The sequence below is a fragment of the Anabas testudineus genome, chromosome 13, assembly GCF_900324465.2.
Source record: "Anabas testudineus chromosome 13, fAnaTes1.2, whole genome shotgun sequence".
NCBI classification, from domain to species: domain Eukaryota; kingdom Metazoa; phylum Chordata; class Actinopteri; order Anabantiformes; family Anabantidae; genus Anabas; species Anabas testudineus.
Window position 1 is genome coordinate 22,689,119 of NC_046622.1, and position 14,049 is coordinate 22,703,167.

At 39.1% G+C, this 14,049-nt stretch overlaps 1 protein-coding gene across 2 annotated transcripts in view; it reads left to right on the forward strand.

Moving 5' to 3' along the window:
- Nucleotides 1-14,049, forward strand: part of ubash3bb (ubiquitin associated and SH3 domain containing Bb) — a 40,582-nt gene that overhangs the window by 19,713 nt on the left and 6,820 nt on the right. Inside the window, exons 2-13 of one of the 2 annotated variants that reach the window (XM_026370206.1) lie at nucleotides 4,600-4,653; nucleotides 5,745-5,931; nucleotides 8,290-8,488; nucleotides 10,907-11,076; nucleotides 11,189-11,397; nucleotides 11,921-12,065; nucleotides 12,143-12,269; nucleotides 12,476-12,595; nucleotides 12,681-12,773; nucleotides 12,891-13,035; nucleotides 13,552-13,658; nucleotides 13,799-13,908. In XM_026370206.1, the coding sequence (XP_026225991.1) occupies nucleotides 4,600-4,653; nucleotides 5,745-5,931; nucleotides 8,290-8,488; nucleotides 10,907-11,076; nucleotides 11,189-11,397; nucleotides 11,921-12,065; nucleotides 12,143-12,269; nucleotides 12,476-12,595; nucleotides 12,681-12,773; nucleotides 12,891-13,035; nucleotides 13,552-13,658; nucleotides 13,799-13,908 (1,666 nt within the window). The remainder of the gene's footprint in view (nucleotides 1-4,599; nucleotides 4,654-5,744; nucleotides 5,932-8,289; nucleotides 8,489-10,906; nucleotides 11,077-11,188; nucleotides 11,398-11,920; nucleotides 12,066-12,142; nucleotides 12,270-12,475; nucleotides 12,596-12,680; nucleotides 12,774-12,890; nucleotides 13,036-13,551; nucleotides 13,659-13,798; nucleotides 13,909-14,049) is intronic. The other variant, XM_026370214.1, reaches the window with a different exon arrangement.

The window sequence follows — 14,049 nt, forward strand, 5'->3', positions numbered from 1 at the left end:
CGACATGTTTGACTCATCTTAGGGTTTGCCTTATGAAACAACAACCCACAGCTATGGAAACCCTGAGAGGCAGCTAAAGCTGAAAGAAATAGAGGTTGTCAGGGGGAATCCAAATGCATAATTTTCAGGGTTTTTTTTTTCTCTTGTGGTTATTTTAATGTCATTCAAGAACAGTTGCAAAGTTGTAACCTGCTTTTGATTTAGTTACTGTCTCTTCATAAACAGAGTTTATATTCCTATGCATATAGGAACTAAAATTAATCTACAGGAAGCTAAAAGTAGTCTGAAAAACTTCAGTCAGGCCATTGTCAGAATTGAGAACTGAATTGTCAATGAGTTGAAAAAGAATATGGCTGTGTGATCCTCGGGCCCTCTGGCCGCATTGCATGAGAAACCATCACGCTACTGTGATGAATGTAGCCACATGGACTCAGGATTACTTGAAAACCATTGAAGTTAACAAATTGCAAAGGTGAGGAGGAAGCCATACATTGAGGAAGCCATTGTTTCTACACTCTGAATTTCTACTTCTTCTTCTTCTTCTGCCATACTGGTGTAGAATTTCTGGTTTCTTTTGGAGAATTGTTTTACTTCACCATTCTGTGCCGTTTACAAAGCAAAATCATGAGGAGGGAAACGGCTGCACATGACTTGATGCAGCACAGTCTCTGTAGATTGAGACGCTGATGATGCCACATGCAACAGTCTTACCATGAAATACAGTGTTTGCTTTACAGCCACAAATTCACTCTGGTTCACCTGTTCTTTAAACAATTTAAACTCGTTTGTCTTACTATGCTGTCTATATGTCATTCTTTTCTTTCTAAACTTGGAGTTATAACCTATGACTGGAAGAGTTAGCACAGAAATATTGATGCAAGTTTTCTCTGTGACTTCCTAGATAATGGTAATTATTTTTCTGAGAAACATGTTGTAAATGCAGTTTTGTAATTTGGTGAATCACATTTATTAAATGTCACAGCTGCATAAAGAGAGTCCCTAATGACCCCTCACAAAGTCCCACCCCACTAACTACTGTTTCTTAATTTTCTGTTGAAATTCTCCTGTGTCTTATGCCACATATGCACTTCACAATGATAATGGCTGAATAAAACAAGAAAATGGAGAATCAAAACAGTATATTTATGCGGAATATTATGCTGAAGTATAAAGTCAGCTCTTTACTAGATCAATGTGAAATTAAAAAACATTTTGCACATTCTTTAAGCATTGCTGTGCAGAAATAGTTGGTCTGTATGTTACATAAGCTTGTCTGTGGTTGCTGAAGTGCAGACTTCCTCAAAGAAAAAAGAGCAGGACAGAAACTCTAACTCTAAACTCTAATGTACAGTAGCAGCATTACAAGCATTGCAAAAATACAACACAGTTTTAATCCGTTTCTTATCCTTAAACCCTTATTTATAGTTTTGTGGAGGCTAGAAAAGCTAGAAAACCTATTATAGCCCTATTACATGTTTACCATACGGACATAGGGAAATAGCTTAGACAATCAATGTCTGTTAAAACATTTTAGCAAATAGCCAGTTGAGTTGCAGAAGTTTGATACTGAGCGCACATGAAACATTCACTTACAGTACGGGAAAATGCTACTGTGGGCCGTAAGTTAGTTAGTGCATAATGTGATTCATACACACCAGAAAGAAAAAAGGTCCCTTGTGCTTCCAGTAATGACAAACTAATACATTTACATTTAGTCATTTTATCCAATGCGACTTACAGTGTACAGAGGTACAAGGTACAAAGGCAGGCAGGGTACGCGTTAGGAGGTCTTGCTTAAGGACCCCTACTGGAAGTAGGCCACACATTATCTGCTTTAAATGCGGCCGTGGTGACCATTTGAAAGACAACAGGTATCACAGGACCAGTTCCACTTCTTTCTCATGCTTGTGAAAGCCTGCTGTGTTTCAGACAGACTTCAGATCAGCATCATGACCAAGGCTTTAGTTTGTATGTGGCGAGGCTTTTTCTTGCTTGATTTACTGTTTGTTGGTGAGTGGGTGTGTGTGGAAGTGGTTTAAGACCTTTCCTTAAGCAGCTTCATTCAGCCTCCACTTCTCGCTCTCTCTTCCTTCTTTCGAATTCTTTCAAACACATATGCAGTGGTATGTAGGTCTACACCTGTGGGACACAGCTGCTTCGTATAACCTAAGCAGCTGCTCGTACATCAGTAAGCTGACTCTAATGTCTCTGGTGTGGTCAGAAATGTCGCTTACTGATCTTACTGTGGTGAAGTTTCTGAAAAATGTCTGGGTCCTTTTTTTAAATATAGATTTTAAATATGATTTGCATTTTGTATCTACAGATCAGTTTGACTTTGACTTTCCATATTGAGTATACTGTAGTCATGCTACTCCATGATGGAAGATTTTTTTAAACTTTATACTTCACCTATAGAAAATAAATGAAGTTATTTATAATATATAATATAAAATAATAAATATCATAACTAAAGTTATTAATGGAAATGTTGTCTTCCCAGATTTAAAGTTCTGTTCTTTTCACCCCAATATGATTAAATCTATTGGAAATGCTTGATGCTTGACCTTTTTTTCCAATAGTGTTTAAAATAATAACATAAGCAAATCAAAACAACAAGACCTGTAATGGTCCAATCCTAATATGCAGAAATACTCTCTGTACTCTGGTGCACCTGCCTGTCCTGTCATAGAGGAATAACATCAAATGTTGTGCTGAGGAAGCTGTTTGCTCCCAAGAGATGAAACCACATTAGTTTGTACAAGTTCTTATCTTCTGAGTGGTTGCTAATTAGTTTCTGTGGCTCAAATATGAACAATCGGATGTTCCGTTCTCTCTCCTACTTATCAGCCAACTCTTAGCTGTTGCTGAAGTAAGGACGAAGACGTGAATAGATGTCCAGGACTTTAATCTCTATTAATTAATAATAAAGTCCAATGAAAGAAAACTTTCTATAATTGCAATGGCAAAATAAAAAGAGACAACATTGTTTGTTGCATAAACTCAGGACTGAAGCATGTTCATCGAAATCAGAAAGCTGTTTGAATAATCGCGAGTGTTGTGATTCATCTATTTCACAAGTAACAGGGAGTCCTTGTTATGGTTAAGAGGAGTCACCCTTTGTGGTATGTTCACGCCTTTAATGAAAGGAATAAATGTTAATGTCTTCCTACATATGCTATGTATCATCGTTCACGCTGCTTTGCAGTAGCTTACGAGGGAACCAACGCTTGTGACCCAATTTGTCCTATACCTTATCGTTGCTTGTTCTTTGTCTTTGCTTTACTCACATTTTGTCATGCTCATTGTGACATGCATTTACAATTACTCACACTCCTGCCATTCGGATCACAAGGTGCAACTGGAAGGAATTACAAAAATATTCCGCTGAGGCTAAATGAAAGTGCTGTTACCTTAAAATAGGTAGTCTTTATTGGAAAACAAAACTAACTGACTTGCCACTCTGTAAGAAAGCCACCAACAATCAAACTGTTGTTAAGAAATTTCACTGTGGGCTATTAAGTAGACTGACCGGCCAATAGACAGATATCATCTTGCCTAACACCACAGCACGTTTGTTCATAGTTAAAAATAAATATGCATGGAACTCAATGTTACCCTCATTGTAACTTGATCACGAACGCCCTCGAGTTGGGGTCTGACTGGGGACCTTCTCTCTATCCCCATGTTTCCTGTCTGTCTCTTAATTTTTAAACGATCAAATAAAAGCTAAAATTCTAAAATATTATGTTTTAAATAAATTAATTTAGCAATATGAACACAGCCGTATCAAAATGTTGATTTTGACAAACATGTTTTAATATTGTCGCTTTGTGTACAATATTTATCAATCCAATATTCAGGGTAAATGAACTACATAATATTTTGAATAAATACATATTGATTAGATCAGATTAGAGCTTCACTAACCAGTAATTTGATTTAACCGTAAATTAAATGTGCATGTGCAAGTGATTTTCAGAGGAAAGCCCCTCATGAATACATTGTACGACTAAAAGTAGTGCAGCTGGTGAACAAAGAGGAGCATGTAGCAGCTAAAGAGACAGATATTTCCCTCGAGAGTTTGTGGTGACCAAAACAAAATTAGAATTAGAGTGAATATTAGACAGCTTACATATAGAGCTGCAAAAATGCATTTATTACAATTTTGACATTGCAGTGTCAACTGTTCTTTTAGCCAGTCAAACTGGGAAATAACCTGAATAATTCACCAGTTGGCTTTTTCCAGTGACATTGTTTTTACCCGGTGGCGTTTCTATTTAGTCAAAGACTTTGAACCTTTTCCATATTTATTTTCCTGCATAAAAGCTCCTGTGTCTCTGTTTATATAGCCAGACTTTCCACATAGGTGTGGATCTAGAACAGTTCAACATTTTATTTTCCATCTACTACCACAAACCTCTACAGAAAGCTGTACAGAGTTCAGCACATTCTTCTGCTGCTTAGAGTTATGGTTAACTCATTCTGAGTTTAAGAAAAGTAATTTTAGAACACACAACAGATGAGTAACCTGTGGGTGATTCTCATTCTCAGTGCTGGTGAGGACATAATTTGATTTATTATTTTTTTTCTCTTTTACAGACTAAAAGCTCTTGTATCAACAGGAGGTCGAAGTGTGCAAGCAGCATGTGATTGGTAAGTTAAAACAATAAACGTGTTCTTAGTAGATTCATAATAAAAGGAAAAAAAATGTGTGCTACACTGCCCTCTCCTGTAGAAGGGTGTTAAAAGTCTGATCACACCATTATCAGGTCTTATAGTCTAATATATTAAATGTTAAAATGTAATGCAGCCTAAAAGTAAATAGCCTGATTCAAAAATGTTAAAATAAATCAATTCATTTTAATAATTGTAATAAAAGACTATTACCAAAGGTTATAACTAAGAGCATAAATGCTTTCCTTTCCATATCTGTCTGTGCATGAGGGACAGTCAACTACAGCAACTACTGTCCCTAGGCCTTGTGATTTATTATCACTCACAGAATGACATAAAATAAAGTTAGAGTTTGCATGTTCTGCTTAGGCCTGTTTAGGTTTTTCCTTTTTCCTCCCAGAGTCCAAAGGTGTAATGTCAGACAAACCCAAAACAGTCCCAGCACAAAACCTTGAGGTGCTCCATTAGGTACAGTATGGCAGATAAACTGAATTTGACCAATTGAGAAAGGAGAGCAGATGTTTTTTTGCCTTTTCTGTCTTTTTGTAGTGTTTTGTCTGATCTGTATGATTTTATCTGCTTTAGACAGACATACATGACGTACAACCACATCGCAGTAATTCTAGTTGTTGCCTGTTTTGTGTGTTATTGTAGCTTAAATAAGATTTGTTCAAATCTTGAATGAAGACCAAGGACTTTATTTATTCAAAACCTCTGCTATAATTGCTTCAGGGGTCAATGTTACCGGCAAATAAACAGGCAAAAAAAGCATCCTCCCCCAGAATCACATTTCAAAACAGAATGTACCCAATTATAAAGGCGCTGTAGGGCTGAAATGTGCCAGCCGTGGTGAACTGGTCATACAGCTGAAATAATTTGCATTCAGGGCTGTTTTTTTAACCAGTTCCTCTTTTAAGATTTTATATGTGCTACAAGTAAGTGGGCACAAACTTTTTTAAAATTGTGCTGAATATTGAACAAAAAAAAAAAAACATGGTAGTATGACTGTCCTCACACTACAAAAAATCTAATACTTCTCCATGATTCCCTTCACCTTCATTCTTCTACAGGCTGTTTTCACATGTGGACGACCCATTCCTGGATGACCCTCTGCCTCGAGAGTTTGTTCTGTATCTGCGACCTAGTGGACCACTACAGAACCAGCTCTCCCACTTCTGGCAGCAGAGCCGAGTAACTTGTGGTAAAAATAAAGCCCACAACATTTTCCCCCACATCACTCTCTGTCAGTTCTTCATGGTAAGTTGAATGGAACTGATCCTTTATAAATGATTTAATTTTAATAAAATTATATTTGAAACCATCTTCCAGCCCAGTTGATGTCATCCCAACTAAGTTCTTAATCTCGATCATTGATTCGCTTGCTCCCTCTCTCCTGAATATTTTCAATACTTCTCTGTCCACTGGGATTGTGCCAGATTATTTTAAAATTGCATCTGTGCAACCTCTTTTGAAAAAACCTGGTCTAGATCCCTCATCCCCCGAAAACTACAGACCAATCTCCAAACTACCCTTCATATCAAAGATTTTAGAAAAGTACGTGTCTAAACACTTATTTCTAGCCGCAGAAAACTATAACATCTTTGACGAATTGCAATCTGGTTTTCGCAAACACCACAGCACAGAGACCGCCCTACTGAAGGTAACCAATGACATTCTGTTGGCTTCTGATGCTGGTTTGTGCTCTATTCTTGTCCTCCTCGATCTTAGTGCTGCTTTTGATACAGTAGACCACCAAATTTTGTTAGACCGGCTAAAGCACTGGGCTGGAATAGAAGGCACTGCACTGGACTGGTTCTCCTCATACCTGTCCAACAGATCGTTTTGTGTTACAGTTAATAACTACAAGTCATCTTTTTCTCCTGTAAAGTACGGAGTCCCACAAGGTTCAGTGCTGGGGCCAATCTTGTTCTCTTTGTATATGCTCCCTTTGGGACATATTATTCGCAAACATGGTGTTTCTTTTCATTGCTATGCTGATGACACTCAGCTGTACTGTCCCTTTAAGATATCAGACCACGGGGGACTGAGTTCCTTACATGAGTGTATAAATGAGATAAAAAACTGGATGGCTCAAAATTTCCTGCAGCTGAATTCTGACAAAACAGAAATAGTTGTCATCAGTCCACAGCGTGTAGCCAGACACATTCTGCCCTGCACAGATTCTCTCTTAGCTAATTCTAAGCCCACTGCAAAAAGTCTTGGTGTTTGGTTTGATAGTAAACTTAACTTCGAGCATCATGTCACAAAGCTTGTCCAGGCATGTTTTTATCATCTTAGAAATATCTCCAAAATACGTTCAATTCTTTCTTTTCATGACACTGAAGTAATCTTACACGCATTTATTTCCTCACGCCTTGACTATTGCAACAGTCTGTTCACCTGTCTCAGCCAGAAATCTATTAATCGGCTCCAGATTGTTCAGAATTCAGCTGCAAGACTCTTAACTAGAAAAAGAAAATATGATCACATCACTCCTGTATTAGCTTCCTTACACTGGCTGCCAGTATTTTTTAGGATTGATTTTAAGATTTTATTAATAACTTTTAAAGCTCTGCATGGCCTTTCCCCCAGCTATTTATCCCAGCTTTTAAAGCCTTATGAGCCTGCACGTAGCCTGAGATCCTCTGGTAGAAATCTTCTGTATGTCCCCAATGTCAGAATGACTACTAGAGGTGACAGAGCCTTTTCAGTTAGAGCCCCTAAACTCTGGAACAGCTTACCCGAGGATATAAGATCAGCTGACTCAGTAACATCTTTTAAAACTCTCCTTAAAACATACCTCTACCGGCGAGCCTTTTGCGATCTTCTGTAAGCTAAAACAAATCTGTCCTTGGGAAGACTCTCCATTAGATTACAATGTCTTTACGTTGGAACTGGTCTCCCCAAGGACCGATGTGGTAGTTGTTTGTATTATTGTTTTGTTTGTATAGCTGTTTCCTGCTCCCCAACCGGTCGAGGCAGATGGCCGTTTAACTTGAGCCTGGTTCTGCTGGAGGTTTCTTCCCCCAGGGGGAGTTTTTCCTCTCCACTGTTTGCCTAGTGCTTGCTCAAGTTGATCTTGTTGGGCTACATGTGTTTCTTGTCTGTCTTGTGAAGCACTTTATATTCGAAAAGTGTAATTACAAGCAGAGCTCTTCACAGTCATCATTTGAGCAAATAACAGTATGTAAATAGAGCATTGTTTACATCCATTTTACCAGGTAGCAGTCTTTTTTCTTACATACCTTTGCACAACTGCAAACTACTGTAGTGGAATCGGGACTTGTTTTAAGGGATTAACTGTGTTCCTCAAGCTCATGGTGTTCATTAATTACAGCTTTAACAGCTAACTGATTTTTTTCTCTTCCTCACTGACACAGCCTTTTCTTCATCATTTTCAAACTCACTCTTGTGGAACAGTGACTATGCTGCCTGTCAATGTTCGGCCTTTAGTTAGTTAAATGCATCTTCCTGCTGCTGAAAAATAAATTGTTGTAAGACAACATGTACACAGTCAGAATGGCAAATGTTGCATTGCATTCAGCTGAAGACAGTCATGTTGGACATCACATCTACATGAAGAACAACAGCCTATTTCTATTTCCTTCTATGCAGTGTGCAGACAACAAGGTAGAAGCTCTATGTGAGGCCCTCCAGGCTACTGTACAGCAGTGGCGGGGTCGATTTCCCAGCCCACTACCCCTAGAACTCTACACATCCTCCAACTTTATTGGCCTCTTTGTTGGGGACCAGTCAGCCGAAGTCCTCAAACAGTTTGCAGCAGACTTTGCTGCTGAGGCTACAAAGAAGGCAGGTAGGAATCGCAGGCACCAGGTACAGGGGGGACGTGATTTAGAACACATTTGGACTCTTAACTGCATGTCTTTCTCTCTGTCTGTCTTTACTATCTTTCTTCAACACTGTATTTTGCAGAGTGTCAGCACCAGTTGATTATATTTGCTATGTAATTTGTGGCAGCTTTCATGGTGTGGATGGCAGTCACGTTGGATTACTAAAGCTCTCACTCTATCTGTCAGTGTAACTGTTTTTAAATACAGCCCAAAATGAGACTGCCAGCCAAACGGTATTTCAGGCAGCTAAGTGCCAAGTCAGATTAGAGGCTGTGGTTTTAGCGCTAATACTCAGTCATATTTCTGCTTGATGTGGAAATGTTGAAGGTTGGTTTTACTCAGCAGATTTCAGCACTGATAATGGTTTAGTTTGTGCAATTCAACCCTCCTGCTACTTCTTTAATATTTTATGGGAGGTGCGTATTCTTTACTTTTTCAGTGTATTACTGGTGTGGTCTGTTCATTATCTCAGCTGTTTGGTTCCCCAGCTTCTTTATCTCCCCCATAATGAATAAGAAGAACAGATGTGTTTTTTGCTACGTTTGGCTCCAGAACACCAGCTTTAAGCCTTTTAATGTTTCTTTATTCCAAACTGTCTCTTCAAGGATGTTTAAGAACGAAACAATAAGCCCTGAGAAACAGCTTTTGGGCTGTGAAGCAGCATTGGCAGAGTGCCCAAACTGTGTTATTTCAATGTCTGCATTGATCATATGATGTGCACGGGCCCAAAAAACATTCTTCCTACACACTGTCATTGGAAACAGCAAATACATTTTACAAACACAGTGGAGTGACTTGTTATTATCAGAATTTCATCCATTTGGACTATTATCATTTGCAACGTCTTTTGACTGGAATGCAGAAGCATGAAGAATGTTTTTTTTGGGGGGATTATAAAGCAATGTGCAACTTTTCTGATTAGTGGCCATCTTGTAGTATCCAGTATTCCTTCCTAATATGCACAATTTAGTGTAAAAGTCATATTGTGGTTATATATTTTGAACATTTTGATTTTATCCGGACTGAACTATCATGAACAGGCTGAATCCAAACATTGGGATTAACTCACAAAACTGAACTCCATATGTTTTGAAAAAATAACATGCAGAGGTATTCAACTTAAATTTGAGTTAAATTTAAGTTTAACAAAAACAACAGAGGAGTAGTTTACAGGGTCAAACAATGACTGGTTGTTTTGGTGTGATCACACCTAATTTATGCTTCTTTTGTATAATCATTCACACCGCTTTCTGCCTACTTTTTGGTTAACTGAATGTGCTGTTGCACAGACACTAAACACAAACACTGAAGGAGTAGAGAACATTGACTGAAACATTTTAGTGACTCATTTCAAGGAAAGTACCTTAAAGTCTGGAAAAAAGTTGCTAGATTTTTTTGCTAATTGCTTTTTTGGAAAAATACTGCCCACTGGAAAGTCATGTGACACACATTTCAGAGACTGAATAATGATGATGAGCATACAGCACATCAACAGAGAATACATGGCCACATCCACACACATATTTAATTTGCAGCCAGTGGTTCTACTGTATAATCGCATAGACTGACGTCTCAATTGCCGTTAGGTACAGTAATTATGCAGCACTAGTTCTCACCATTTCCATAGATTTCAGGAGCATCATCTTTAACTTCCACTAACGGTGTACATATACTGTAAGAATGTAAAACCTTGTGCTTAAATGTCCTCCGTGGGAGTCAGAGTTAACATTTTATGTGCATATACAAACATTTTCTAATGCAGTTCGTCAAGTTCTGTGCTGGTGTTTTAACCTGTAGGGCTAAATGCTGATTCAAACCATAGAAGTGCTCCATCTGTGAGTCACATAACATTGTCTATGGGAAAAACGGCTGGGCTTTGATGCCCAAAATAGCTCCTGCTCCTTCTTTCCTGCAGTGATATCGGGAATTTCTATGATATGCACTGGGATTTTATGGTGATTTTAGCAACTTCATATAAAACGGAAAGAAAATCTTCATAAGCAGTTGATGATATATGTGATATATCTTCTCAGGGGCATTGAGTTGATTATGTTGAAATTTAGTTCTGCTTTTAAGACCACATTAGTTTGGCTTTGCAGGCCTAGAGGGCTCAAACTGTTCCTCATTGGTTTCTGTTGCAATGTAACTACAGTGCATTATAGTTTTTATGGGCACTACTCTTCATATTAACACACTAATTGACCAAATTCCATCTTTTCCATCTTTTCTTCCATCAGTTCCAACTTACTATATACTTACTATGTGTCTCTCCCCAATAATTTGTGGTGTGTTTGTTTTCACAATTTTTATATAGCTTTGATGTCTTTCGTACAGTCACACATAGATTTCTCAGATATCCATCTTCCATCTCTTTACATTAGAAGTCCATGTGGAGCCTCACAAGAAGCAGCTCCACGTAACTCTGGCCTACAACTTCCCCTCTGATCACCTCCCATCACTGGAGAAATTGGCAAAGGGCATTGAAGTCAAGCTGGGCTGTGATTGGCTAGCTGTCCTTTTTTCCCGGGACATTCGTTTTGCTAACCATGAGGTAGGTGCTACAAAAACCTGCAATGCAAGAGTACCACAGCATCAGAATATATTGCCACATGACATTCTTGAAGACTTATAAGTGTCAGTAAGTCTACATGTCACACTTGCAGACCCTGCGAGTGATGTACCCCTACATACCTCAGAATGAGGATGAGCTGGAGCTGGTTCCTGGAGATTTTGTCTTCATGTCTCCAGTGGAACAGAGTAATACCAGTGAAGGCTGGGTGTACGGAACCTCGCTGGCCACCGGACTGTCAGGCCTGCTGCCAGAGAACTACATTAACCTGGCTGACGAATCTGACACCTGGGTCTTCCATGGGTGAGTAGGCACCTTGTATAACCCGTACAAAATTAGCAAACAAAAAACATTAACGTTAACATACTGATGTAGTTCTGGTGACCTCTGAATCTCATAATGTAACCACCAGGTCACAATTTGCTACATGAGAATTTTCAAAAAAGAACTTGGCACATTGTCATTTGTTAAGTAGATTCCTATTCAGAGGATGAACCATCTTGATTGAATGATTTATTGGTTTCCAGACATAAATACAGTACATCACTGCACTTTTATTCTCAAAGAAGCATAAACAGATTGTGAAATGGAGTAAAAAGGAAATTTCAAATGAATAAAAACTAATTATCTGTTGTTTTACACATGTATTTAGGGCTCTTTGTAAATACCACTGTGATTTTTTTTTTTCTTTAACAGGAATTACACAAGCATCCAACATCCACATTTACTTAAATAGCTATAAGTTAGGGACCTGGGGTTTCTTTATTATATTAAGTTGTTCAGTTTCTCCTGTATAAGTGATGTCTGTTCCCCTCGTCCACCACAGGTCTCATTCTTTCTTCAGCTGTGGACCCAGTGACAAGACCAGTAAGGAGAGATGGATGTTTGATGGACTGATGGACAGCCGACGCAATGAAAACGCAAGTCCTGGAGACACACCCACCCTCAGTCTCATTTGTCATCCAATGCAGGTATTTTTGTGTCAGTAAATAATAATTGTGTCTCTAACGTTTGTTGCTTTTCACTAAAGTGAAACATGCATTTCCAGCAGGTGCTGCGGATGAGTGGTGCTCACTCTCGGCAGCCCAAACGAACCCTTTTTGTCTGCCGGCATGGTGAGAGAATGGATGTGGTCTTTGGCAAACAGTGGCTCACCCTCTGCTCAGACAGTAAAGGTGAGCGCATTGTCTGCCGCCCTTAGCTCATCACATCCTCATCAGAAGTAACAGAAAAGAATTTCATGAAGAATATTTTAGGATTAGGCTGAGATTTGAAGTCCCACACACACCAATAATTTTAATCATCCTCCATAAGTATAATAGATTGTAGAAATAAATACAAAAAGAAGCCAATTTACATTTCTCTTTTTGTTGTTTGGCAGGTAGATATGTACGTTCCAATCTCAACATGCCTCCCAGTTTGCCACTGTGGGGGGGACAGAGAGACTATGACATGGACTCTCCCATCACTGTGTTAGGATCCATTCAGGCTCGACTAGTGGGTACGTCACCTATGCATGATGCTCTAGGTCTGTTGTGGTAAAGAGCAATCTGACATGTATGTGTGCTACATATGTGCTTTTCCAGGTGAGGCCCTGTTAGAGAGTAACACGGTGATAGACTTTGTGTACTGTTCTCCCTCTCTGCGATGTGTTCAGACCGCACAGAACATTCTGAAAGGTAAGATTATGCACTCACTTTGTTCAATTAAAACTATTTCAGTGACATGAAGGAAAGTGAAGTGTAGAATTTTTGTTCTACTTTGAAGATCTGATGAGTTGTCTTCTGTGTAATCAGGTCTGCAGCAGGATGGCAAGCTGAAGGTGAGAGTGGAACCAGGGCTTTTTGAATGGACCAAATGGGTTTCTGGGAACTCCCTGCCAGCATGGATGCCCCCCACTGACCTGGCTGCCGCCCATTTCAGTGTGGACACAACATACAGGTGGCACACCTCAGGGCAATTAATTATGTTTTGTGTGAAAGTAATGAGAGTATTTGCCCACTTTAACAAAATAAGCTGTTTGCATAGAAAAACTAAATGACATATTCAAGACTTTATAGAGTTTATATAAACTCACTGACCATTTTATTGGGTACACCTATACTAATGTAATCCAATACAGCAGCTCTGCCATGACTTCACCTTACCCTGGGCCAAAACATTAGACCCACCTGTAAATATAATACACTCCAGTATGACTCCACCAATGACTCTGACCTCAATAATAAACATATAGTAGAATTATTACCTTCTCAACACAAACTGGGAAACTGGAACCTCTAACAGTGGAATTCATGGCAGAGCTGCTGTATTGGATTGTACAGTTGTGCCTAAATAGTGCTGTCACCTTTCATCTGTTTCACAGAAAGCAATTCCAAACTACAACCTTAAGCAAAGGTAAGTTTAAGTTTAAATGTGCCATGGCTTTTCTGACTATTGCTATATGTCTCCATGTAGACCTCTAATTCCAGTCAGCAAGCTCACTGTGTCTGAATCGTATGAGAACTACATGAGTCGGAGCTACCAAGTGACCAAAGATATCATGTCAGACTGCAGAAACACTGGTAAGAGCAATACAGCAGAGCTCTTTGTAGAAGTTGTTGATTATGTGTAGGTGAGGTTTTACTTTGTGCTTTTGTTTTCATTCTCATGTGATTTGTCCTCTGTTGATGTTGCATCCTGCCTGGGTTTTCACTCTCCATAGGAAACAACGTGCTTATTGTAGCCCACGCGTCTTCCTTAGAGGCCTGTACACGCCAGCTGCAGGGCCGCAGCCCACAGAACGCCAAGGACTTCATCCAAGTAGTCCGAAAGGTTTGTTCATATCAGATTTTCTCTCTTCTGTACATCCCACTTCACTGTTCATCCATAATTTCTTCCATCTTATTCCCTTAGTTCCTATACTACTTCCCATTGTGACTGAATGTGCCTTACTTACACAACCCAGAGACATAA